Genomic DNA, 26,199 nt, shown 5'->3' with positions numbered 1-26,199 from the left:
TCCGGGACCATGACCTGAGCCGAAGGCAGAGGCCACTGAGCCACCCAGGCGCCCCTATTCCTATTTTAAATGTAAATTTGCTGTGATAAGTGTTTTTATAAAGTTAAGAATTTTATTTTACTTATCTAATGGGGGGGGGAGTACTTTATAGACTGAATGTGTCCTCCACAAATTTCCTATGTTGAAACCGAATACCCAATATGACTATACTTGGAGCTAAGGCTTTTAAGAAGAAATTAAGATTAAATGAATTTATAAGAATTGTAGACCTGATAAGAAGAGGAAGAGATCCTCTCTCTGTCTCTTCACAGGCACACACCAAGAAAAGGCCATGTTAACACACGGTGAGAAGCTGGCCATCTGCAAGCCAGGAAGAGTTCTCTTCAGAATCCAACCATGCCCTCTGATTTCAGACTTCCAGCTCCAGAACCATGAGAAAATAAATTTCTGTTAAGACACTTAGTCTGTGGCATTTTGTTATGACACCCCAAGTTAAGTAATTCATTTCTCAAATTGACTTCAACTTACAGAAATAAATTCTATGTAATTGTATTTAATTCCTATTTTCACTCTCAAAAGCTACTGAGATCATTACTTCTCTTACAGAATCTCCATATTCTTTATTCTGTCTCATAAGAAGAAACCTAATTACATTTACTTCCCTTTGAAAGAATTGACACAAATTGCTATTAGAATCATTTCTGATGCAAAATACCTTCATAGTGCCATAGTTAAGGACCTGAGCAGTATTTCAGAAGGATGGTTTTAAAGCTTAGAAAACAGGAGCTACATCTGATCTAGTAAGTGAATTAGCAAGATGCTAATAAGATTAAAGAGGGGATATGACTGGTCCAGTCACAACTGAAGAGAGGGCTGGCAAAGTTCCCTTCCAACACAGAATATCTTGGATTCTAATTCTCAGACATGCAGAGTTTGAGAAGTGGGTCATTTCTTCAGACTAAGTTAGTATGCCAACTGAGTAATGATTACTCAAGTATAACAACAATGACAAAAAAAAAAAAAGAAGAAGAAGAACTCATGACACTCTTATGATTAAGCAACTGACAAGGTCTGTGTGCTAACAGTATAGACTTAATGAGGGGATGGTTGTTAGGGTAAAATGCTGTGTCAGATGCCCAAATTAGAATCCCAGCTTAGTTAGAATCCCATTTCTTGCTATTAACCTGAGGCAACCTCTCTGAGCTTCAGTTTCCTCACCTGCAAAATGGGATGTGAGTACCTACAACTGAGGAGATGAGTAAAGCCATGTAAAGTCCTTGGAAAATTCCCTTGCATATAGCACTCAATAAGAGCTAGCTATAGAAACAGTGGGATCAACTCTGCATGTGAGTGCCTACATACATAAAACCTGAGGGAAACAATTTTGCTTTACAAATTATATATAATTGTCTTTATAAATTTATGTAATTGTAGAAAATTATGTTCCTACTTCTATAGCTAAAGAGTTTATTCCTGTTCTTTAAGTGATTTTTGAAAATGGAATATTAGGGTAAGATGCTGTGCTAGCTGGTCTCCATTTGCCTTTCTAGAACTATTCTCCACTCTTTTCTGCCTTATTATGCCCCAGGGTATTGACCTCTACTCTCTTCACACCAGGTCTCCTACCCTCTCCTCTCCATGAGCAAGGCCAATAGAGGCCCCCTAGGTGATTGGATGTTGATAAGAGGTAAGGATCAAAGTAAATTCCTCCTCTTTTCACACTTCCTCCCTCACCTCCCCTTTTACATCCACTTCCCCCAAATTTCCTCCCTCCCCAGACAAGATTTAGGCTGGGTATGTGTTCCTGCATTTAAGGAGCAGCTCCCTCATTTGCCAACACCTGATCTGTAAACCTTCCTTCCCCTTGTCCCTTCTGATTTAGGGGTGGTAATCCCATCCCACAGTTCCCAGTTCCTAAGTAAGGTGGCTTCACCATCCCTTGCTCTGTGTCATTTTTATTAAACATTACTCAATGATTGTTTTCCATCTGCTGTTAGTCTACTTATATATTTATCTAATTTGATAGTGCTCTTGGAGGTTACCTTTAATTGTCTGCTTCTAAGTTGCATATTTTTTTTTATAGGTTCACTAAATTTATTTTAAAAATCATAAAACGTTTCTTACAAAAGAGCATTACATTCTGCACACTGCTCTGAATAGATGCCAGGGACAAATGGACTATTGTTACTTTTCCTCCCTGTCCCACCCCCCCAAAATGTTACAGTGACCACAAAGCAAAGTGTTCACAATAATTACATGGGGGGAATTTTTTCTTTTAAACCACCAACAATGAACAAAAATTAAAATTCACTCACTCTGCTGCTGTTTCAAAATTTCAATGTTAGTTTTTGCACGCCCTTCCCCCCCACCCTGTTTTTAAGGAACTAAAACATTACATCTGGTGAACAGCAAAGATTTCACTACACCTCAAATGCAGAACACCTATGAAGCAGAGGAATGTTGGCTTTTTAAACAGAAGCAGATTAAAAAAAAAAAAAAAAGATGCAGGACTCCTTCAGTTCTTCACTAGTCTTAGAAAAACTTTCCAGAATACTGCTTCACACTGTTCTGCAGCAAATACTGTGCATTCTGTATCTGGTCCTGTGTTCCTGTAATGGTAATGATCCGATCTTCAGACCCTTCTAGAGGTTCATCAATTTTGATCGAAGCTCCTGACTCATGACGGATTTGTTTAATCCGCTGACCACCTTTGCCAATAATAGATCCAGCCAAATCTTTGGGAATAGTTTTTACTTTGTGTAGTAATAATAGGTCCACCAAGATCACCATATGAGCCACGACCCCCTGCATAGGAATAATCATATCCGGAGCCACCCTGTGGTTCATAAGCCATCTGCCATTCTGATGGGCTCCATGTATCTATTGCAGAGTCCCAAGTTTCATCCGCACTGAAACCAACCATGCCGTCGTAGCCGTCTCCGGGTCTTCCTCTTCTGTCATAGGCCATTAGATCTCCTCCTCTAGGTGGTGGTGGTGGAGGAAGAGGAAGATTCCGAGCTCTGCTACCACCCCGGCCACCTCGTCCAGGAGGAGGAGGTGGAGGTCCCCGACGAGGGCTCATATCGTCATAATCTCTTCTAGATGGAGGCATAGGACGCCCACCCCGGCCAGGAGGCATTCTGTCAAAACCACCTCTTCCCTGCATGGGAAATCCCACAGGGCGCCCACGGCGGTCATCAAACATCATTGTAAAACCACCATAATCGTAGGTTTCCTCGTAAAAATTGGGATCATAAGGCTGTGCACGTCCTTTGATGGGAGACTCTGATATAAGATCAAGGACGATCTTGATGCACTCTACAACCCTATCAGGTTTTCCTCCAATAAGCACGACTCTGTCAGTGGAATGAAGACAGCATTCCTGGAAAAGCTTGATTGTTGTCTGTGTGTTCTCTCGAAGTTCTTTGATTTTAGCACCTTAGACCCCAATAATTACTCCTGCCAGACTCTGATGAATCAGCAGTCTCAACTCGCAGTCAAAGTCACTTCCTTTATAGTGTTGGTAATTTAAGCATTCCACAGCATCAGATTCGAGCGGGAGCTGGCTGGTTGCTGTGGGTGATGGCAACTGCAGGCCCTCTTCCAAGGTAGGGATGATTTTCTTCAGAATTTCTCCAATTGTTTCAATATCAGCACTGATACTCAATATGCGCTCGGGGCCACTGCTGTCTGGGACTGAAACACTGGCATTGTAGTCTGTACGGAGAGCCTTAATATTCTTGCCTCCTTTTCCAATCACTGCCCCAGCATTCTTGCTCTGAAGCAAAATGCGTAATTCAACCATCTCATCAGTGTTTCTAGATCTTTTAAAAGCTTGTTCCTCTTCCATATCTTCTGCAGGGCGTTTACCAAATTCACCATTGGTTTCGGTGTTGGGGAAGGTTTCCTCTGGCTGTTCAGTTTCCATTTTCTTGTATTAAATAGACACACCAATCAGGTATTATATATCCTTGCAGAGCAGAACTGAAGTTCTGGGTGGGACCAACTGACACCCTAGTGTTGCAGTAGCCCCGCGAATCCGCCGTCCCTGTGCCGCCGCGCCGCCTCAGCCGCCCAAGTTGCATATTTTAAATCACAATAGGTCTATTTAGAATCATCAAATAAATCAATGGGAAATTTTCGTAAAACTCAGATATTTTAATACCTGCTCCAATAAAGGAATCCTTTCTATGTATTACAACAATTTTTTTAAAAAAAGTATAGTTATATAATGTGCTAGTATCACTTAAAAATAGGTCTGGATACTGACTGACTAAAGGTCATTTTTTTTTTTTTTTGAAGTAGGGAGCCCAATGCAGGGCTTAAACTCAAGACCCTAAGATCAAGACTTGAGTTGAGGGGCACCTGGATGGGACTGAGTTGGTTAAGTGTCCAACTCTTGATTAAGCCTCAGGTTATGATCTCAGGGTCATGATATCAAGCCCCTGGTTGGGTTCTGTGCTGAGTGTGGATCCTGGTGCTCGCTTCAGCAGCACATATACTAAAATTGAGTGTGGATCCTGCTTATCCCTCTCCCTCTGCTCCCTTCCCCCACCCAACTCTCAAGTAAATAAATAAATAAATAAAATCTTAAAAAAAAAAAAATAGACCTGAGCTGAGATCAAGAGTCAGATGTTTAACCAATTGAGCCACCCAAGTACCCCTGACTAAAAATCAATTCTAAAACAGAATGTCAGAAAGACAAGCAAGGCCTTAAAATGGGAGTGTAACCTACTCTTTTGTCCCGTCATGAAGGTTTGAAAAATGAATTGGCTCACCCAATTATTGGCACTATCACAGATGACATGCAACCCATATATCTGTAATCTCATTATAAGTAAATGATCCCAGTCAATTCTAGGTATTCTTCATCCAAAGATGTAGCTTGTACAATTTTAGTAGCTAAGCATTTTGGATTTAAGAGATCCAGTAAAGTGACAGATTAATTAACTTTTTCCTTCTATTCTGAAGCCAAGAAGCTGAATTACTGCTATCCTAGAAAACTGAAGCACGCACAGTGTGCTAGGAGGAAATGGTATAAAACCCAAGTATATATAGCCTCCGTAAGAATGTGATTCATCAAGATACATGTTTTGAATTCTTCTATAGGATATTTAACAAAATCTCAGAAGAGAGACAAAAGCTATGGTATTTAGAGAGTGCATACCACTTTGGCTGGGTTCCTACCTCACCCTTGCCATGCTATCCACCTCCTAAAAATGGATAGAAAATAAAATCTCTCTCAAACAGTAGAAGGACAAAAGAAACTTGGTTTAGCTCTACTAGGAAGAAAAGAGGCAAAATTAGAACTGCTTAATTATAAGCAATGTGAAATGCCATGGAAAATATCCAAACATACTGAAGCAAAACAAAATAAAATGCAGAGAAAAGAAAGAAAGGAATGTAACTTTCAAAGAAAAGATAAAGACCCTAAATGTAAAATTAAAAAAAAAAATCTCAAAGCACAAGAAAATCCATCACAATGATCTCACCTTGAAAATAATATGAATTCAAGAGCTCAAAGATAAGAAGATGAACAATAAAGATTGAGAAAAAGGGGGGGTTATAAATTTAAGAAAACAAGACTATACATATAATCACAGAAATAAGTAAATTAAAGAAGGCCAAGTATAAAATAGAATTTACTAAAAACTGAATTACTGACCTAGAGTAAAGAGTTGAGATAATTACAGTAAATGCATACTGAAAGAGGCAAACAAATATAAAGCGATCACAGTAGGGCACAGATATTGAGGACAAAGAAAATGCAACATAAAGATACACAGCACTCTTGAAATCTTGAAATAAGGAATCTGAACAAAGAAATGCACATGTATCCAAAGATATAAGTAATTTTTCCTAAAATGAATTCACTGAATCTCTCTCTCCATCCGTACACGCAATGGAACCAGTGTCCACCAAAATGTAATGATGAACACTGCGAAATGGCCAAATTTGGAGTGATTTTAAAATATTTGTCATTTTCACTTTTCTAACATTTAAGGTGAAATATGTTTCATCTTATTACAAAAAGAATGGTATTGATTTGCTTAAAAAATTAGGCGACGTATTGAAGCTGACACTTTAAGTGCCCACCCAATTCCCTTCAACTCTCCAGTGTGCTCCAGCTGACTTTCTGCTTTAATGTCATCTCCCTCAATGGGGAAGACCACTGCGTGCCTGCTCAGACTGAGTGTGACTCAGAAGTGCAGAGTGATTGACATCCACACCTAGCAGCCCGAAACCCAGCCCCCATTGGATTTCAGGTGGGATCACTGAGACCTATATTTCGTACCATTTCCTAAGGTTTCCCTAAGAGATCAACTCCAGTTACCATCACAGAAGAATGGTGTGCTCTTTTCTGGCCTCTTTCCCTTCCCTCATTATCCTACTGTCCTGTTGCACTCACCTCAAATAAAAGATTTGCATTCAAATTGTTGTCTTAGGATCTTTTGGAAGAGCCCAAATTTTTATGTACATCATGTGCAAGTAAAATAGTAAACATTCGAATTTCAACAGTGCCAAAAATGATGCTGGATGGTAAGGTTGTTTCTTATAGTTTTCCTTCATTGAATGTTTAAAGCTGTTCAATTATAAGGAAAAAACTATAAATAAAAAGTGAACTAAAAGTTACAGACTAAAGGAAAACATGGAAGCAGGCATTATCACTGCATATTAGTAACCAATGTCCATAACTAAGCAACATCCTAAATTATCAGCACATTCTGCCATATAAAACCATTTCCATTGTGCAAAATAAACTTTACATAACAAATCTGGAAAGCAGGTACATTGTACCTAGGTCTATATTTGCTTTCCTAGTTTCATATCTACCCCTATGAACATTGATTCTGTTACTCTTTCAGCATTGTACTCTCACATCATTGTACTATCACATCTACTTCTGTGCTTATTAGTGCATTGTTTGTATCAACAAGTTCTATTTTTTAAAAACAACATCTATGGAACCATAAAGTAGGAGACTAATAAAAATTCATGAATCCTATTTATTCCAAATCCATAATTTTACAAATTATACCAAGAATCACAATTCATTCAAGTTCAGCTATTTAAAAGCAACTAGTGGGACGCCTGGATAGTATAGTTGGTTAAGCATCTGACTCTTGGTTTTAGCTCAGGTCCTGATCTTAGGGTCATAAGATTGAGTCCTGCCATCAGCTCCACGCCCAGCATGGAGTCTGCTTAAGACACTCTCCCTCTCCCTCTGTCCCTCCCCCCACCATGCTCTCAAATAATAAGTAAATAAGTAAATAAATAAATAAATGCAACTAGGACTAAAATGAAAACAGGTCTCCTGAATTCTAGTCCAATTATTTCTAAAACACTTCTTCATTCAAAATGTCCTTCTAAACCTATTTCCTTAACCAGGTTCTGGTAAACAATGATAGAGAACAGGCAGGAAGTAAGAAAAAGGTGATTGGAGGCAAAGCAGTAGGTAGACCTTAAAAAGGTAAAGATCACAATGTCCTATTCAGGACCTGACATGATTCACTGATTGCTGCTAGACGGAAATGGGTATGTCTGGGATGGACAGAAAGGGAAGGGTGATGTAATGATGTAATGAGTAGCAAGTCTGATCAGGGCTAAACCAAGCACATCCATCCACGTCTGACCAGTTTCTCTTCTAGGGTAGGGTTTAGTTCCAGTTCTTGCCACAACTCTCCTTCCTCTTTTGTCCCAGAAGTTCAAGGCTCTACAGTTAAAGAAATAAAAACAAAAACAAAACAAAACACCCTTCAAGCTTTGAGACATTTTGAAATAAGTTTCGAAGGACAAATACTTCTTCCATAATCCTAATATCATTCTGAAGTTGGAGTCTTCAGAAGTAATTGCCAGCAAATTTAGAAAGGGAAAACAAAATCAGCTCTCAGTGTTTCTGAAAGACAGAGAAAGGCTAAAGTTAAGGTATCTCCCATTAATGAATTTTTGTGTATTTTGTATTTTTTTCAGAAGAAGAAAAATAGATATAAACAAAAATAACAATTTATTATATTTATAAATATAATAGATATTTATATTTATTATATGACATTTAAGGTCAAAGTCACAAAGTTCACATATGAAAGTGGCATATTTATAGTTTGCTCCCTGTCACAATTTTCTAAAGCCAAACTTTGAAATCAAAGCTCTCATGTCATGTACTCATGAGTTATGTTCATGAGTTGAATCATGTATTATGTACATGACACAGTGCTGTCAACATGGGGAGTCGAGAGATTATAAAACACTAAGAGATAGGAGTTTATACTGTATTTGGTGAAGAATACAGTTAGCATAACAAAAATAAAAGTAAACGCTATTTGGAGGATGAGCTTTGTTAACAAACTCAAACCTTCGTGCTAGGGTAAGCCACAGTCTGATCACACACAAGGCCCTTCTTCATATCCTTTTTTAAATGCTTTGTTTTAAAGTTCCAGTCTTCATTTGACTATGTTGTTAGAGTTAAGGGAAGAAGAGGAAAAATTCATCTTCACACAAAACATTAATGGAAGTGAATGCCTTATGAGGTCTCTGTTCTGTTGGCTGTAATCCATATAAGATTTTTTCTGATACAGTCAATGACCTCAGGTCAGACCTCAGAACTTCAGGTCCATAGTTACACCTTTTAGGCAAAGTTTTTCTTCCTTTCCTCACCTTGAGAAATCTGGGTTTGTTTCTAATGAACTAACTACAGATATTTCTTTCTTCTTTTTTCTTTTTTTTAAATGCGTAGTATGAGTACAGAGGAAGAAGAGATTACTTCTCATTGGAGAGTCAAATGAAGAAGGTTTATCAAAGGATTCAACATTTGAGCTGAGGCTTAAAGAAAAATTCCTACTGTGAGAATGTGGGAGGGACAGTCTAGGCTGAGGCAACTTTACTTCCTGATTTGGGCCATTGTTACGTTCACTAATAAAGAATAAAGACATGGGGACTTAGAGTGGAGAAGGGAGTTGGGGGAAATTGGAAGGGGAGGTGAACCATGAGAGACTATGGACTCTGAAAAACAATCTGAGGGTTTTGAAGGGACGGGGGGTGGGAGGTTGGGGTACCAGGTGGTGGGTATTATAGAGGGCACGGATTGCATGGAGCACGGGGTGTGGTGCAAAAATAATGAATACTGTTATGCTGGAAATAAAAAATAAAATAAAATAAAATAAAAAAAAAAAAAAAAAAAAGAATAAAGGAGCAAAGTACAAAACAGAAATAGCTGTATCTTTTAGTTTGCAGTTCCAACAAAAATCAATTAAAAACTAAGAAACAAAAGAGACATAAACAAAACAAGCTTTTAGAGTTTTCTGTGAACATGAATTATCCAGGGTACATTTTGCCCTTTATCACCCCAATTTAAAGTTTGGATATTACCCACTGCTTTATTTATAAGACTCCTTTATATTCTTCATCTGACTGGCTTTATAAGTTCCTGAGTAAGTCACCTTAACTTTATCTTCATAAATTTTAAGTGTGGTAATCTTAAAAATATGAAGAAAATTTTTTTAGTGAATAAGTAGGTAAGGGAAGGAGATGTTAATCTTAATACGTTATTTGAATGATTAAATATAGTGTTCCTTTTTGACAGAGGCAAGCTTTGTTAAAATCTTAATGTCTTAAAAAGTGTATCTAGCATGTAGGATTTTTACTTTATTAATGTCAAAGTTTAACTTTTTTGCAATCTTTTCTCCTTATTCATTGCCCATGTGTTGGCCTTCAGTTATATATAAGATAGGCCTGTGATAATACATGGTCAGACTTTTATCGGTCTTAACATCTGATAAACACTAAAGGCTAAGGGCTTTATGTATTAGCAACTAATTTGCTAAAATATCCCTATGAGTTAAGTACTTTTATTATGCTCATTTTATAGTGAGAAAAACAGAGGCATAATTAGCTTGAATGAGATTTTACTGTTAGTAACTAGAGGAGCAGAAATTCAAACCCAGACAGTTTGCTTTCAGATAATGCTCTTTTAACCATTGCAAAAAAAAGAGCCTTTATAAAATAAAAAATTAAAAATAAATAAATAAATAAATAAATCTTAAAAAAAACAAAGAGCCTTTTATAAAATCAAGACTATTATTAAAATGGCTGGCCTATAGTCAAATATGATTTTACAATATACAAATTAGCCCATTCCTAATGAATTTTAATTTGCAAATGTAGCTGAAATTATAAATCAAAAGGACTTAAAGTGATTTATCTGATTACCTTTCAAAGGCAATCATAAGCATAAGCATTTCAAGATGTATACATAAGTATTTCAAGATATATCAGTTGATGCATAATTCATGTACTTATTTAAAGCTTATAACATATGTTATAAAGTCCAAAATTTGTTTCTGAATTTTTTCTAGAAAATGCTTAGAATATATGCCCTATAGTGTGCAACATAAGCATTATTGCACATGAGCTCTAAACCCTGAACTAAATCCACCTTGTTACTATAATTATTTACCTTTGCTTATTTATTCACTATTATCTATGATTAATATAATGTTGAGTTTACAGTCAGGAAAATAACCTTTCCATTACATGTGTGCCAAAGAAAAAAATACAGATCACTTACAGCAATTCTCTAAGTTATAGTTTCCAGTCTTCACTTAACTGTGTTGTTAGAATGAAGAAGTAAAAATAAATCATCTTCAGATCAGAATATTAAAGATGGAAGAATTCTAGTTTCTCCATCATCTTTTTTTTTTAATATTTTATTTATTTGACAGACAGAGATCACATAGGCAGAGAGGCAGGTAGAGAGAGAGAGAGAGGAAGGGAAGCAGGCTCCCTGCTGAGCAGAGAGCTCAATTTGGGGCTCGATCCCAGGACCCTGGGATCATGACCTGAGCTGAAGGCAGAGGCTTTAACCCACTGAGCCACCCAGGTGCCCCTTCTCCATCATCTTTTTATCAATCCTTTCAGGGACCTGTGTATTTGACACTGTGTAGACAGCGTATTGGGGGGAGAGTACAAGTGTGAACTTTTCCTTTGGATACTTGGGATTGGGTGGAGGCTGTCAACATTAGTTTTGTGGTACAAGGCATATGTTTTGAACTACGGCTGCTCAATTACTCACTTTCATTTGATATTAACTGATCTGTAGCTTGCCTGTCACACCACCATAATCACTAGAGAGAATCATCTTTTATTGAGTAAGAGCTGCTTGTGTAAAAGATCTTACTCTTCGTAAATATTGGCAATTGCGGTTAATTGCTATAGCTAATGACAAACTTCTCATCAAGGTATCTACTTCGTGTTAATTTCTTAAATTTGCTGTCAAGTCAGCCCTGCTTTTTCTGAGTAATGTAAATGGCCACTGAGATTTGGGAGGAATGAATTTCAGTTCTGATTTTGCTACCGCTCACCTGTAGTTGAGTTCAGCTCACCTCTCTTGTATTTTTTGCACCTGCGTCCATCCTGTTGAATTCAAGGTATCTCACAGGAGGATCATGAATGAACTCATTAAAAATTCTCTAGCTGGAGTTTCAAGGGTTTTTTTTTTAAGTAATTACAGACTTAGGAAGTATATAAATTACAAGCATTTAACCTTTTAAAACAAAATCATGGAACCAAATTAGCATTTATAAGTTCAATATTATAGATTGAGTTCTGGTAGAAAAATTGCCTTAAGTTTGGGAATCTACTGTGTAAAACCTCAAAATTCTCAGTTAGTACCAATCTTTTTTTTTTCCCCCTTAAGATTTTATTTATTTATTTATTTATTTGACAGACAAAGATCACAAGTAGGCAGAGAGGGAGGCAGAGAGAGAGGAGGAAGCAGGTTCCCTGCTGAGCAGAGAACTTGATTTGGGGCTTGATCCCAGAACCCTGGGATCATGACCTGAGCCAAAGGCAGAGGCTTTAACCCACTGAGCCACTGAGGTGCCCCAGTACCAATCTTTTTATATAACAATATTTTGTTCCTTGAAATTCTGATTGTCAAAAGTACCTTGTCTTCATTTGTGACAAAGACTGAAATATCTCCTGAAAGACAGAAAAATCTTTACCTCTTCCTGTATCCACTCACAAAGTTGGACAAATACATAAAACTTTACCTTATCATCTGAGTTCCGTTTTCTTTTTTATTACATTGCTGGTTCTCTCCCTCCACTGCCAATTACACTAAAAGAATCTAAAAGGTGAACAGAAAATTCCTGTGGGAGAGAATCACTCCAGAACTTGGAATCTATTAATAACAAGGTAAAGGGAGACCTCGTGATTCTCTGTGATATTAGTTTATAACCCTTACCTACAGTCTTTATGCTTCAATAAGATATACCAATAGTTTGTTTTATGCATGAAAGTCTATAGTAGAACTTAAAGAGGATCTACATGAATTTCTAATAACTTTTCATACATTTACCAAAGGTATTGCCCTATTGAAATAAATATCTAAAATGTTAGCAAACAATCTGAAATGGATACTGTTAGGGACTTTTCAAGTAGTTATCCTATTTGGGAAATGATGTTAAACTCACTACAAAGACTTTTTTTTTTAAAGTGCACAATATTCCAAAGCCATGAAAAATAAATTAGACAGCTTCAGTCTTAGTCCCAACTCTTAGCTTTTTACTTCAACTTTCATACCTGCCTCTGTAACTCTTCAATTTAATGTCACTTTGGATTCCACTCTTGAGATTTTGGAAATTGTTTCCCCTGCTTGTGTTGACTTCCTTGATCTCAATCTCATTCATTTTGACAGGCCAGTTACTGACTTCTCTGTGAAAATAAGTAAAGGATTTAGAAACATTTCCTAGAGCTTTCTGGACATTTCCAGATAAATGCCTCATAAGAACCTTAAATTCAAGATGCTCAAAACTGAACTTGCTTTCCTTCGAAGCAAACCCTGTCCTCTTTGTGACTTCCATATTTCTGACCCTGGCACCACCCTTCTCCCAATTACTCAAACTTCTCTTCCCTCTTCTCCTCATAATGTCAAGTCATTAGGTTGTACTTCAAATTTCTCACATCCTTTACAGCTTTTCCATTTCAAGTTCAATAGCTCATAACCAGTTTCCTAAATACAACTCTATTCCGATCAGTTTTATGAATCACCTCCCAAATAATTATTCTAAAGAACTGATTTGATAATACCACTTCCTTGATGAGAAATCCTCAATGTTTCTCATTGCATACAAAATTCACATAAATTCTCCTCTCTGGCTTTCAAGACCATCCAAAATATATCTGGCACCTATCTTGTCCTACACAGATGTGGACCTTCTATTCTCACCAAGCTCAGCACCCCCATCTTTTCTGATCATACCTGAACATCACTTCTTAGCCACCTTTGCTGTTTTCTTACTGACAATAATCATAATCTCTTCCATTCAGACAGTACTCTTCAGTAGAGTGTTCTCTGAGAATGGACGTGTTCTGTAACTTTGTGCTGACCAATGTGGTAGCCAGAAACCACATGTGGTTAGTGAAACTTTGGCATGTAGCTAGTACAACTGAGGAACTAAATTCTTAACTTTATTTGATGTTAGTGAATTTAAATTTAAATTTCCACATGTGCTAATGGTTACTGGAGAGTAAAGGTCTAGATCGTGTTCCCATCCCTCTGAATTCTGTCCATCCTACATGCCTAGGTCGACTATCTGTACTTTAATTTCTCTACTGATTTCCCTGATTGGAATAATTCCTTCTTTAATCCTTACAACAATTTAGCTAAATTATTTCACAGTTTGTATCACATAGTAAGAGAATATGAAAAAAAAAAGTGATTAAGAGCCTGGATTCGGGATACACAGTACAATATACTACCTGTGTCACTTTGGGCAATTTACTTAGCTTCTCTAACTCTCGGTTTCTTGATTTGATAGTTGCAACCATGGAAAGCTGTTAGGAGGATTAAGAGGAAAAAAAAAAGTGGAATACTTAGCTTTGTTTCATTATAAGTACCTGTGTGTAAATCACAGATTGACTCCTTAGAATTATGAATACAGCATCTAGGAGCATCGACTTACCACTTGAGGCCAAAACAAGTAAGATACATGACTGCCATTCTTGAACTCGGAGGCTGCTCTGGGATTGTTTCATATCTTTCCTTCTGGATTTAGATCCCTAAGGTGCAGAAATTATGTTTCTTTATCTTTATGGTCTCCTAAGAGCCTCGTGCAACGTCTGCTACACAGGAGACTACCAATAAATACTTATTCATTTATTTATCTATCTCTTCCTTTTTAAAAAGATTTATTTATTTATATGGGTGGGGCAGAGGGGAGAATCTCTAGCAGACTCCCCACTGAGCATGGAGTCCCACCCAGGGATTGATCTCATGACCCTGACATCATAACCTGAACCAAAATCAAGAGTCTGACACTCAACTGATGGGGCACCCAGGCACCCTCTCCCCTTTCTAATATAAGTAGAATTTTTTTATGCTCTGATGCATTTTACTCAATGTTGTGTTACAGTTTCTTGTGTGTACATTTTCCCCAGCCCACCTCTATTCCTTAAATGCTAAGTAATCAATATGCATTTGAGGGTAGTGGCTATCTTATTACTTCTCTCTCATGCTTACTTTGGAATATTTCTCTATGAAGCAGAATATCCTCTAGAGGACTGAGAGTAAATTAAACAAAAATTTAGTCTTTTTTAAAAATAATGTTTTGGGGCACCTGTTCTGGGGTGGCTCAGTCAGTTAAGCCTCTGACTTAGCCTCTGATTTCGGGTCAGATCATGATTCCAGGGTTGTGGGATCAAGCCCTGCATCAGGCTCCAAGTTGGTGGTGGGAGGGTCTGCTTGGGATTCTCTCTCTCTCCCTCTGTTCCTCCCCCTGCCTCCATAAAATAAATAAATCTTTAAAAAAAAAAAAAAAACAACAAAAACTAAAAATAACATTCTGAGCATTGTTAACACATGGTATATAATTTTAAATTTCTGTAGATTGCAATGAATACACACTATAGTTACAACTTCATACTAAGAATGGAGAATAGAGCATATTTAATATGCTTTTTATTTAGTTTTTCTATAGAAGTAAGTATATACATTGAAAGATTTTTGATGGCGTTCTTTGCCTAGTCATGGGCTTTTTTCCTTATAAATCATATTTTTTTTTAACCATAGTTGCTATTATTTTACTGCATAGATCTCATTTTTATTTCCCATATTGAAGCCACTTTAAAATACTAAGTGATTCAGAATTAAGCGACTCTGTTAAAGGTTTTCTTCTAATTTATGATTAAAAGTTATTCCTGATTTTCCATCTCAGAATAGCAAATAAATTGTGAAATATAACCACAACCAATAGTTTCTACCTGATAAAATCGCCTTAAATATAAAGGGGAAATGAGATTAACTAAAAGTTTTAAGAAGTGAAAGTTCTGCTCATAAAAATAAAAATTGAAAGTCATGTTTCTTATGCTTACAAGCCAGCAAAAAAGAAGTACTGAAAGGCTCTGAATATAATGGCAGTTATGGTTAGAGCATGACTGGCTGAGTCCAATTTTCCTCATAATACATTCTGTTAAATTAGAAACATATAAAAAATACACTTAAATACAAAATGGGAATTTTAGATTGAAGTTTGGGCAAATTCTTAAAATTATTTACCATTTCTAAGTAAGGTTTAAACCTAGTAGAACATAATGAGCTTTGATGTAAATCACTGGTGCTTTTGTAAAATCCAATTAGTGATTCAAGGAACTGTCTGAAACTTTGCACTTTTCATTCACATTCTTCACAGAAGATGATTGCACATAAAGCCCTACAATCTATCAAGTGACCTCTTGAAAATAAATTGCCATTAAAATGCAATGTATTTTTGTCACATTTGCCATAATACATAGGATTTATGTCATGCCATATATTTCTCAAGCTTATATTTATAGTACTATTCAATCGACTGGATGGTTTCAATATTATTAACTAGGTGACCTTCCAGAATCTGTTAGAATCTCTATTACCCCTAAGCCCTTAGTTGTGTAATAACACAAAATTAATAAAAATTTGTCACAGAGTGATTATATAGATAAAAACTGACCAATTTCTATTTCTAATTTGCTTTTATGATTATTTTAATGGAAAATGTTTTAAAGGATATATTTTCACTGAGGGATTGTTGAAAGATACATTTTTTCTTTGACATGGGGAACTAGAAATATATAAAGGGTGTCTTAAAATATTGCATTGACATTTAGCAGGGAAGTGACTTAAAAGGAAATGGGCAGAAATTTCACCAAATATATCTATCTCAAAAAACTCCTAATCTGTTCAAATCCATTTTCACAGTAAGCTAGAACCTTATCTATTTATTGAATTTGATTTTCTGATACATCTATTTCTACAAACTTTTCTAAGCTTATTTTCCTAAATAGATTTAAAATGATCTCAAAGGCTTATTGAGCTTAAATGCTGTAAGAGCTTATCCACTGCTATCCCCTCCTTTCACAGCAGATAAAACAGAGATCCCATACAAATAAAGCAGCATAGCAAAAAAATAGATCTTAGGTGTATTACCTCCTACTTCTTTCCCACATTTGGAGTGTTCTGTTTACAAGTTTTTAGCCCCTCAACTGTTGATGGGTCTAAATTTTTAATAATTTCTTGTTTGATTTCTCCTATTTTTCCACTCCCAAGTCTGAATACACTTGGCTATTACTCTTCAATTGATTTTTACTTAAGCAACATTTCATTCTTCCATTTCTTACATTCAACTCTGACAAATGCTAATATTTTTCACAACAATTGTTTTTAACTTATTGCATTGTTCCCAAGTTTATAGGCAAAACTGTACCTGTTAGCTACTACCACTATGTGCAGCATAAGAAACCATCCCAAAACTCAGTGGGCTAGAGTAATGATCATTTATTTTGGGTTCACAGACCTGCAAGATAAGGGAGTTGGGTTGGTCTGGACTGGGCTGGCTGTGCTTGTACCAAACTCTAGATTAGGTCCAGATCCACTCTATGGGTCTCTCTTCCTCTAGGGCTGTCTACTTAAGCATGTTATTTTCACAGCAAAAGGCAAGGCTACATCCAATCTCACAAGCACATTTCAAACCTCTGCTAGTTTCACTTTTCCAACATTCTGTTGGCCAAAGCAAGTCACATAGCCAAACCCATCATCAGTAAGATAGGGAAGTTATTCCTTCCAAAGAGGCAGGGGCATTGAGCTATGAGGAAACATTTGCTGAGCAGTAACTTATCACAGTAGTTCTGGAACTACTCAAGCTTTACTGATACAATTCTCCTCATCAGATATAGTCAAATAATTTTCAATAAATACTTATTGGACAGCAACTGGGTGCCAACACTATTCACTCCCTTATTTCTGCAACTCTCCCCTCTGTGATAATTTTGTGATCTGAGAACTCAATAACAATCTCTTTGGATTCCTTTCTAGGGGGACAGAATTGGGTTAAGATTAATGAACACTGAAACAAGTTTAAATTCATTCCTGGGGGGCACCTGAGTGGTTCAGTCATTAAGCACTGCCTTTAGCTCAGGTCATGATCCCAGGGTCCTGGGATCGAGTCCCACATCGGGCTCCTTACTTGGTGGGAAGCCTGCTTCTCCCTCTCCCTCCTGTTCCCTCTTTTGCTGTCTCTCTCTGTCAAATAAATAAAATCTTTAAAAAACATATATTCATTGTTAGGAAGAATTTTACAAGCAATGTTTAAATTAACTGCTAAGAATTTAAGAGTATGAAAAAGGAATGGCCCCTCCCAGGGAAGCTGATCAATGTAGGCTGACTCAGCAGTTTTGCAAGCCCAGAAATACTACACTATCAGTATCCTTTGTCACCAGATACTTGCTTATCTCACACCATACTCACACCACACCACACCAACTTTTTTCTACACTTAATTCAAATCTTGTATAATTGGGCACCCATTCAACCATTGTTGAAGTTTTGGCTCAGTTTTCACTATGATAAATAATGATGTGAGAAACATCTTTGTGTATACACTATCTATGATTGCTTTTTAGACTAGATCAGAAAAACGATTTTTGGATGGCAGGATATAATTTGTTATAAGACATTTTTTTTCATTTTTGCAATTTTTTTAAATTATAATTTCTATATTTTTTTAATTTTTCAATTTATTTATTTTCAGAAAAACAGTATTCATTATTTTTTCACCACACCCAGTGCTCCATGCAATCCGTGCCCTCTATAATACCCACCACCTGGCACCCCAACCTCCCACACCCCCGCCACTTCAAACCCCTCAGATTGTTTTTCAGAGTCCATAGTCTCTCATGATTCACCTCCCCTTCCATTTTACCCCAACTCCCTTCTCCTCTCCAACACCCCAAAGATACAGATGTCGTGAAAAGAAGGGCCATCTGTACCCCAATGTTTATAGCAGCAATGGCCACAGTCGCCAAACTATGGAAAGAACCAAGATGCCCTTCAACGGACGAATGGATAAGGAAGATGTGGTCCATATACACTATGGAGTATTATGCCTCCATTAGAACAGATGAATACCCAACTTTTGTAGCAACATGGACGGGACTGGAAGAGATTATGCTGAGTGAAATAAGTCAAGCAGAGAAAATCAATTATCATATGGTTTCACTTATTTGTTATAAGACATTTGACACATTCCCCACATTAAGGGAGGCTCTTTGTGCATGTTTATTTGTTTTGTTTTACACTGTAGAAATGGAATGTTACCTATATAAATTTTCCTTTCCTATGTGGCCTACCATATTTATTGACCAACTTCTACGTTTAACAGATAATAATGCTTACCACCAATATTTTATATCCTAACTTTCTCATTCTTAAAGTTTTAAATTTTAGTCATCTCTCAATTGTCTACACAGTAATTTTGTTTTTTTCAACAGTGCAAGTGAAATAAATGTTTTGGGAATCTTTTCATATTTGAAAATCTCTTCTAACAGTCTACATATACAAGAACATTGCTAAGTTCAACCTCTTCCTCCATGACAATGTGGGTGCTGCTCCATTTCCTGCTGGCATTAACTTCTATTAAAAAAAAAAAAAAAAAAACCTGCAGCCAGGCTAGTTTCTTTTCTTTCACAAGTAACTTGCATTTTCTGTCTGGATACCTTTAAGAATTTTCCCCTTGTTATTCAAAAATGGCCCTGGCATTTCATTAATCATTTCAGATAGGAACAGTCCTCTTACTCCATTCCAGAAAGTAGTATTTAATTACATCTTAGATGATTGCTACTGTTTCAGTTTAAAACAACTCCTTAGGAATAACTGAACCTGTTTAAAGCTCTTCCCAACTCACAACCATTCACAGTCAAGACACCATTGTCTAGGAGGGGCCTGTAGCTGTGATGCCAGGTGCACTCTCCTCTCCTCCACCCTGAGATCTCTCACTCTTGTCACCCTTTCCACACAGTCATACCTGGGATCTGCTTTCTGCCTAGGCCCTTGTGATCTATGCTTCAGTGAGGAGGCTGCCCCATATTCTGCTGGACATCCACCTTTCTTGTCATCTTACTCTTGGTTTCAGTACCCAACAATAGCTGAAAGCAGGCCCAAAGGAGGCAAGGCCAAGTTTGCTGCCTCAAATCTTTCATATCCCGGACAAAAATTCAGATATTCCTAGGAGCCAAATTTCCTGAATATGTATATAGTAAATGGAGTCAGTAGTTTTTGGTTTATTTGTGTCCATTATCTTCCCATGAAAATTTCCAAATGATCTTGAAAACTTAATTCATAGAAAAAAATTGGTTGTTAAAAAAAAAAAATCAGTTGAATTCCAAAAACCAATTTTATCTACTTACTAAACACTAGCTAACCTTGAATTTCAAATGATTCATCTAAATATTTAATTTTCAAATTGCTTCCAATGTAGAGTCATTAGTAAAAGAACACTGGCAATTACCATAACTCAACAATATATAATCTAATTATTCAAACAAACTATGTTTAAAGACTAGAAGACTACTTTGATTCAGTTCTTCACAACTCATACCTATAGCCTTGGAGTCTTACTATTAAGGGTGTCATTGTATTAAGTCAATGATGCTTTGTATCAAAATAATATTTTAGTTATGTTCAATTTTATGTGGTTATATACACAGCTTCTGTATTTATGTGCATTTGTGAGTACCTATGTGTGTGTGTTCATTTTTTTAAGATTATTAATTTATTCATCAATATGCTGTCTGCAAGAAATTCGTTTTAGACCCAAAGACACCTCCAGATTTAAAGTGAGGGGTGGGGGGCACCTGGGTGGCTCAGTGGGTTAAAGCCTCTGCCTTTGGCTCAGGTCATGATCTTAGGGTCCTGGGATCGAGTCCCATATCGGGCCCTCTGCTCAGCAGGGAGCCTGCTTCCTCCTCTCTCTGCCTGCCTCTCTGACTCCTTGTTATCTCTCTGTCTCTGTCAAGTAAATAAATAAAATCTTAAAAAAAAAAAAAAAGGGAGGGGTGGAAAACAATTCATCATTCTAACTGAAATCAAAAGAAAGCTGAGGTGGCAATCCTTATATCAGATAAATTAGATTTTAAGCCAAAGACTATAATAAGAGATGACGAACAACACTATATCATGCTTAAAGGGTCTGTCCAACAAGATATAACAATTTTAAATATCTATGCCCCTAACATGGGAGCAGTCAACCATATAAGCCAACTAATGACAAAATCAAAGAAACACATCGACAATAATACAATGATAGTAGGGGACTTTAATACCCCTGTCACTGAAATGTACAGATCATCTAAGCAAAAAATCAAAAAGGAACCAAAGGCTTTAAATGACACACTGGACCAAATGGACATCACAGATATATTCAGAACATTCCATCCCAAAGCAACAGAATACATACTCTTCTTTAGGGCATATGGAACATTCTCCAGAATAGATCACATCTTGGGTCACAAATCAGGTCTCAAGTGCTACCAAAAGATTGGGATAATTCCCTGCATATTTTTAGACCAAAAGATTGGGATCATTCCCTGCATATTTTAGACCACAATGCTTTGAAACTAGAACTCAACCACAAGTTGAAAAGAACTCAAATACATGGAGGCTAAAGAGCATTCTACTAAAGAATGAATGGGTCAACCAGGAAATTAAAGAAGAATTGAAAATATTCATGGAAACAAGTGATAATGAAAACACAATTGTTCAAAATCTAGTAGACACAGCAAAGGTGGTCCTGAGAGGACAGTATATAGTGATACCAGCCTTTCTCAAGAAACAAGAAAGGTCTCAAGTACACAACCTAACCCTATACCTAAAGGAGCTGTAGAAAGAACAGCAGAGAAAGTCTAAACCCAGCAGGAGAAGAGAAATAATAAAGATCAGAGCAGAAATCAATGAAATAGAAACCAAAAGAACAGTAGAACACATCAATGAAACTAGGAGTTGTTTTTTTAAAGAATTAATAGGATTGATTACACCCTAGCCAGATTTATCAAAAAGAAAAGAGAAAGTACTCAAATTAATAAAATTGTGAATGAAAGAGGAGAGATCACAACCAACACCAAAGAAATACAAACAAATATAAGAACATATTATGAGCAACTATACACCAGCACATTTGACAATCTGGAAGAAATGGATGCATTTCTAGAGACGTATAAACTACCAAAACTGAGCCAGGAAGTAATAAAAAACATGAACAGACCCATCACCAGTAAGGAGATGAAGAAGTAATAAAAAAAAAAAATCTCCCAATAAACTAGAGCCCAAGGCCAGACGGTTTCCCAGGGGAATTCTACCAAAAATTTAAAGAAAAATTAATACCTATCCTCCTGAAACCTGTTCCCAAAAAATATAAATGGAAGGTAAACTCCCAAATTCATTTTATGAGGACAGCATTACCTTGATCCCAAAACCAGATAAAGACTCCATCAAAAAGGAGAATTACAGACCAATCTCCCTGATGAACATGGATGCAAAAATTCTCACCAAACTACTAGCCAATAAAATCCCCAGTACATTAAAATGATTATTCACCATGACCAAGTAGGATTTATTCCTGGGCTGCAAATTTGGTTCAACATACACAAATCAATCAATGTGGTACAATACATTAATAAAAGGAAGAACAAGAACCATATGATACTCTCAATAGATGCTGAAAAAGCATTTGACAAAGTAAACTTTTCATAGTGCAGGGATAGAGGGTACATACCTCAATATCATAAGAGCCATCTATGAAAAACCCACAGCCAATATCATTCTCAACAGGGAAAAACTGAAAGCTTTTCCCCTAAAGGTCAGGAACATGGCAGGGATGTCCGCTATCACCACTCCTATTCAACATAGTACTGGAAGTCCCAGCCTCAGATATCAGACAACAAAAAGAAATTAAAGGCATCTGAATTGGTAAACAAGAAGTCAAACTCTCACTCTTTGCAGATGATATGATACTTTAAGTGGAAAACCCAAAAGACTCCCCTCCAAAACTACTAGAACTCATTCGGGAATTCAGTAAAGTGTCAGGATAAAAAAATCAGTGCACAGAAATCAGCTGCATTTCTATACACCAACAACAAGACAGAAGAAAGAGAAATTAAGGAGACAATCCCATTTACAATTGCATCCAACACCATAAGATACCTAAGGAATAAATCTAACCAAAGAGGCAAATAATCTACACTCAGAAAACTATAAAGTACTCAAGCGAAAGAATTTGAGGTAGACACGAAGAAATGGAATAATGTTCCATGCTCATGGATTGGAAGTAAAAATATTGTGAAAATGTCGGGGCCCCTGGGTGGCTCAGTGGGTTAAGCCTCTACCTTTGGCTCAGGTCAGGATCTCAGGGTTCAAGTCCTTCATCAGGCTCTCTGCTCGGCAGGGAGCCTGCTTTACCCTCTTTCTCTGCCTGCCTCTCTGCCTGCTTGTGATCTCTGTCAAATAATAAAATCTTTAGAAAAAAAGAATTGTGAAAATGTTTATGCTACCTAGAGCAATCTACACACTTAATGCAATCCCTATCAAAATACCATCAACTTTTTTCAAAGAAATGGAACAGATCATCCTAAAATTTATTTGGAACCAGAAAAGACCCCGAATAGTCAGAGGAATGTTGAAAAAGAAAAAAACAAAGTTGGTGGCATCACAATTCCAGACCTCACGCTCTATTACAAAGCTGTAATCATCAAGACAATATGGTACTGGTAGAAAAATAGACCAAAAGATCAGTGGAACAGAATACAGAGCCCAGAAATGGACCCTCAACTCTAGGTCAACTGATCTTCCACAAAGCAGGAAAGAATGCCCACTGGAAAAAAGACAGTCTCTTCAACAAATGGTGTTGGGAAAATTGGACAGCCACAAGCAGAACAATGAAGTTGGACGATTTCCTTACACTGCACATAAAAACAGACCCAAAATGGATGAAAGACCTCAATGTGAGACAAGAATCCATCAAAATCCTTGCGGAGAACATAGGCAGCAACTTCTTTGACCCCAGAGGCAGAAACTTCTTCCTAGAAACATCACCAAAGGCAAGGGAAGCAAGGGCAAAAATGAACTATTGGGACTTCATCAAGATCAAAGCTTTTGCACAGCAAAGGAAACAATCAACAAAACCAAAAGACAACGACAGAATGGGAGAAGATATTTGCAAATGGCATATCACATAAAGGGCTAGTATTCAAAATCTATAAAGAACATATCAAACTCAACATGCAAAGAACAAATAATTCAATCAAGAAAGGGGCAGAAGACATGAACAGACACTTCTGCAAAGAAGACATCCAAATAGCCAACAGAGACATGAAAAAGTGTTCAACATCACTCAGCATCAGGGAAATACAAATCAAAACCACAGTGAGATACCTCCTCACATCAGTTAGAATGGCTAAAATTAACCAGTCAGGAAGCAACAGGTGTTAGCAAGGATGCAAAGAAGGGGGAACCCTCCTACACTGTTGGTGGGAATGCAACGTGGTGCAGCCACTCTGGAAAACGGTATGGAGGTTCCCCCAAAAGCTGAAAATGGAGCTACTCTATGACCCAGCAATCACACTATTGGATATTTATCCTAAAGATACAAATGTGTTGATTCAAAGGGGCACGTGCACCCAAATGTTTATAGTAGCAATATCCACGATAGCCAAACCATGGAAGGAGCCTATATGTCCATCAGTAGATGAATGGGATAAAGATGTGGTAGATGTATACAATGGAATACTATAAAGCCATCAAAAATGAAATCTTGCAATTTTCAATGACATGGATGGAACTAGAGAGTATTATGGTAAATGAAATAAGCCAATCAGATAAAGAGAATTACCACATGATCTCTCTGATATGAGGAATTAGAGAGGCAGGTATGGGGGTTGTGGGGGGAGGAGAAGGAAAAAATGAAACAATGTGGGACCAGGGAGGGAGACAAACCATGAGAGACTCTTAATCTCAGGAACAAACGGAGGGTTTCTGGGGTGTGGGGGGAGGGATAGGGTGTCTGGGTTATGGACATTGGAAAGGGTATGTGCTATGGTGGGTGTTGTGAATTGTGTAAGACTGGTGATTCACAGGCATGTACCCCTGAAACAAATAATACATACGGTATTTTCTGTTTGTTTGTTTTTTAATTTTTTATTTTTTCAGCATAACAGTATTCATTATTTTTGCACCACACCCAGTGCTCCATGCAATCCGTGCCCTCTCCAATACCCACCCCTTGGATCCCCCAACCTCCCACCCCCCGCCCCTTCAAAACTCTCAGATTGTTTTTCAAAGTCCATAGTCTCTCATGGTTCACCTCCCCTTCCAATTTCCCTCAACTCCCTTCTCCTCTCCATTTCCTCCTGTCCTCCATGCTATTTGTTATGCTCCACAAATAAGTGAAACCATATGATAAAATACATTATATGTTAATTTTAAAAAGATTATCTATTTCACAGAGAGAGAGAACACAAGCAGGAACAGTAGGAGAGGGAGAAGCAGTCTTCCTGCTGAGTAAGGAGCCTGATGTGGGGCTGTAAACCCAGGACCCTGGGATCATGACCTGAGCCAAAGGCAGACATTAGTGACTGAGCCACCCAGGCACCCCATATGTGTGTGTGTGTGTGTGTGTGTGTGTGTGTGTTTAAAGGACCTCCAACCACACTGTAATTTAAAATTCTAAATTTCTTGTCTAAATTTTGCAATCATAATACCATAGTTCAGTATTTTTAAGAATCATATTTCTAAACATAAAAATGAGTGTCGCTTCATTTATCCTGTTTATCATGTAAACCCTTAACATGTTATTTTAAGTAACTTTAAAGTTCAGACCTTAGAATTACAATTTTGAAGTGATTACCTTCTATATATGCTCTATTAGTTATTTAACGTTTTATTATATAATGAATACAGTTCTTTCTTCAGTCAATATAAGCACTAGCTATATATTTTCCTAGATGCTGAGCAATCAGTAGTAAAATAGCTGAAGTTGTTTCATTTTCACTCTAGTTTATGTAGAAAGATATAAATACAGAAGCAAATGCAAAATTGTATATATATAACACACAGATAGTTATATATGTACACATGTAATTTCATTAGTGAAAAGACTTTGAAGAAAATAATATAGACACTTAACATTAAGAAAATACACTTTAATCTACCAAATACTCATGGCAGGGAAAAATGAAGGAGTTGTGTTTAATTTTCAATCTGCTTTGCTTGTGAATGGTTTATAGCTCAGTTATGTTATGAGCACTTGGCTGACCAGCTTTTCATTAAACATAGCTATTACATAGCTACTGCACTTTGTATTTTGATCCAAGCTTATTACTACAGAAAGACACCAAACAAGGGAAGAAAAAAAAGGTAGAGAGGAACAGAGAAGAACTACAAAGACCATAAAACAAGCATATAGATATATATGCTTGTTTTATGGTTATTATTTTATTTAAAATAATTACTTTATTTTAAATAAAATATACTATATGTATACTATATATACTATATATACTATATATGTATAGTATATACTATATATGTATATATAAAATATACTATATGTATACTATATATACTATATACTATACACCTACCAATAATTAAATAATCAAAAAATAATTTAAAAAATAATTATTAGTATATATATTTTATATATTTTATATATATATATATATATATATATATATATAGTATACACCTACCAATAATTATTTTAAATGTAAATGGACTAACTGCTTCAGTCAAAAGACATTGAGTGGAATGTTAACATTTAGGGAATCTGAGTGAAGGCTACACAGGGCTTCTTATACTATTTTGAAAATAATGCCAAAATTAAACACTCAAAAAAAAAAGAT

General features: G+C 36.6%; 1 protein-coding gene and 2 long non-coding RNA genes across 3 annotated transcripts in view; all 3 read right to left on the bottom strand.

Annotated features, from left to right (window-relative positions):
- Positions 1-26,199, bottom strand: part of LOC116591672 — a 275,207-nt gene that overhangs the window by 16,712 nt on the left and 232,296 nt on the right. The gene's annotated exons all lie outside the window — the stretch shown is intronic.
- On the bottom strand, positions 2,081-4,071 carry LOC116591656 (heterogeneous nuclear ribonucleoprotein K-like). The gene is given in 2 exon segments (XM_032344757.1): positions 2,081-2,754; positions 2,756-4,071. Coding segments are annotated over 2 exon segments (1,395 nt in total). The 5' UTR covers positions 3,929-4,071; the 3' UTR covers positions 2,081-2,532.
- Positions 12,054-13,833, bottom strand: LOC116591684. The gene is made up of 3 exons (XR_004286120.1): positions 13,759-13,833; positions 12,580-12,711; positions 12,054-12,114 (listed from the first exon to the last, which is right to left on the bottom strand). It is a non-coding gene; the product is annotated as an uncharacterized LOC116591684 (long non-coding RNA).

The sequence above is a fragment of the Mustela erminea genome, chromosome 1 (genome assembly GCF_009829155.1).
Source record: "Mustela erminea isolate mMusErm1 chromosome 1, mMusErm1.Pri, whole genome shotgun sequence".
NCBI classification, from domain to species: Eukaryota; Metazoa; Chordata; class Mammalia; order Carnivora; family Mustelidae; genus Mustela; species Mustela erminea.
Note: the sequence above shows the minus strand (reverse complement) of the source record. Positions and strands in the feature narration are given on the sequence as shown.